The 2100-nt window shown below is 46.9% G+C and overlaps 1 protein-coding gene across 1 annotated transcript; it reads left to right on the plus strand.

The window, feature by feature from the left end:
* Nucleotides 1-3: 3 nt before the first annotated feature.
* Nucleotides 4-1118, plus strand: LOC106820345 (NADH-quinone oxidoreductase subunit F-like; the record flags this gene model as incomplete). The annotated part of the gene is given in 2 exon segments (XM_014824871.1): nt 4-538; nt 541-1118. Coding segments are annotated over 2 exon segments (1113 nt in total), but the record flags the coding sequence as incomplete, so codon positions are not given.
* Between the last annotated feature and the right edge of the window lie 982 nt (nt 1119-2100).

The raw sequence follows: 2100 nt of genomic DNA on the forward strand, positions 1-2100 counted from the left end.
GGTCGTGGTGGAGCAGGTTTCCCTACGGGTATGAAGTGGAGCTTTATGCCACGCAATATGCCGGGACAGAAATACATTGTGTGTAATTCGGATGAGTCGGAGCCGGGCACCTGTAAAGACCGTGATTTATTGCGTTTTAATCCACATGCTTTAGTGGAAGGTATGGCGATAGCGGGTTATTGCATCGGCGCAACCGTAGGTTACAACTACATGCGCGGTGAGTTCTTAGACGAGCCATTTATTCGTTTTGAACAAGCGGTAAAAGAAGCCTATGAGGCGGGTTTTCTCGGAAAAGATATTCTTGGTTCTGGTGTTGATTTTGAACTGCACGGCTCATTAGGTGCCGGAGCCTATATTTGTGGTGAAGAAACAGCGCTGTTGGAGTCTTTAGAAGGCAAAAAAGGTCAGCCACGTTTTAAGCCTCCTTTTCCAGCAAGTTTTGGTTTATACGGTCGTCCTACCACCATTAACAATACCGAAACTCTTTCCTCTATCCCCGTGATTTTGCGTAATGGTGGTGAATGGTTTAGGGATTTAGGGTGGAAGGTTCGGGCGGTGAAAAATTATTTTCCATGTCGGGGCATTTGAATAATCCGGGTAATTATGAAGTGCCGATGGGGATTCCGTTTCGTGAACTGCTCGAAATGGCCGGTGGAGTTCGTAATGGACACCAGCTGAAAGCCGTGATTCCCGGTGGTTCTTCGGTTCCGGTGATGCCTGCCGATATCGCGATGGAATTGACCATGGATTACGACACCATTGCCAAAGCAGGTTCATACCTTGGCTCGGGTGCGGTGATGGTCATGGATGAGACCACCGATATGGTCAAGTTGCTACACCGAATCTCGCGTTTCTATTTTTCTGAGTCGTGCGGACAATGTACCCCTTGTCGTGAAGGCACGGGTTGGTTGTACCGCATGCTGACACGGATTGTAGAAGGTAAAGGCACCTTGGAAGACATCGATCGCTTAGATGATGTGGCGCATAAAATAGAAGGTCGCACTATCTGTGCGTTAGGTGAAGCGGCGGCGATGCCCGTATGGAGTTTTATACAGCACTTTAGAGAAGAATTTGTGTATTACGTTGAGCATGGTTGCTCGATGGTGAAATCTAAATAAGTTCTAAGCGCTATTCAATGATAGCCGTTTGATAATTAAATTAGTAGATGTTGGCCTTAGCTAGGATAAGAACAGGATGAGTGAAGAATTAGTCACAATCGAAATCAACGATCAAGAGATTCAGGCAAAACCTGGTTCAATGTTGATTGAGGCTGCTGATGCTGCGGGTGTTCATATACCACGTTTCTGCTATCACAAAAAATTATCTGTCGCGGCAAACTGTCGTATGTGCCTCGTCGAAGTAGAGCGAGCACCCAAGCCAATGCCTGCCTGTGCTACGCCTGTGAATGCAGGTATGAAGGTGTGGACACGTTCTGAAAAAGCCTTATCAGCACAAAAAGATAATATGGAATTCTTGCTGATCAATCATCCACTGGATTGCCCTATTTGTGATCAGGGTGGTGAGTGCGAGCTGCAAGATGTCGCCATGAGTGCAGGCGGCAGTGCGACCCATTTCCATGAAGTCAAACGTGTGGTGGTAGATAAGGATATTGGCTCTTTGGTGGCGACTGAAATGACACGCTGTATCCAGTGTACTCGCTGTATACGTTTTGGCGAAGAAATTGCCGGAATGCGCGAAATGGGTGCTATCGGTCGTGGCGATCGCATGGAAATTAGTACCTTTGTTGAGCATAGCCTTACTTCTGAATTATCAGGCAATATTATTGATATCTGTCCTGTTGGTGCGCTAACCGCGAAACCTTCACGTTATAAAGCGCGTCCTTGGGAAGTCATTCAAACACCGTCAATAGCATCGCATGATAGCGTCGGATCAAACGTCAACTTGCATGTTTTTAAACATCAATTAGTGCGTGTTGTCTCCAGAGAAAATGAAGACGTTAATGAATGCTGGATATCGGATAGAGATCGTTTTAGCTATCAAGGCATTAATGCCCCAGATCGTTTGACCACGCCGATGATGAAACAAAATGGCGCGTGGCGTAACGTGGAGTGGGCGGTTGCACTTGAAGCAGTGGCGGAG

Source organism: Priapulus caudatus, unplaced genomic scaffold (genome assembly GCF_000485595.1).
Source record: "Priapulus caudatus unplaced genomic scaffold, Priapulus_caudatus-5.0.1 Scaffold11746, whole genome shotgun sequence".
In the NCBI taxonomy this organism is placed as follows: domain Eukaryota; kingdom Metazoa; phylum Priapulida; class Priapulimorpha; order Priapulimorphida; family Priapulidae; genus Priapulus; species Priapulus caudatus.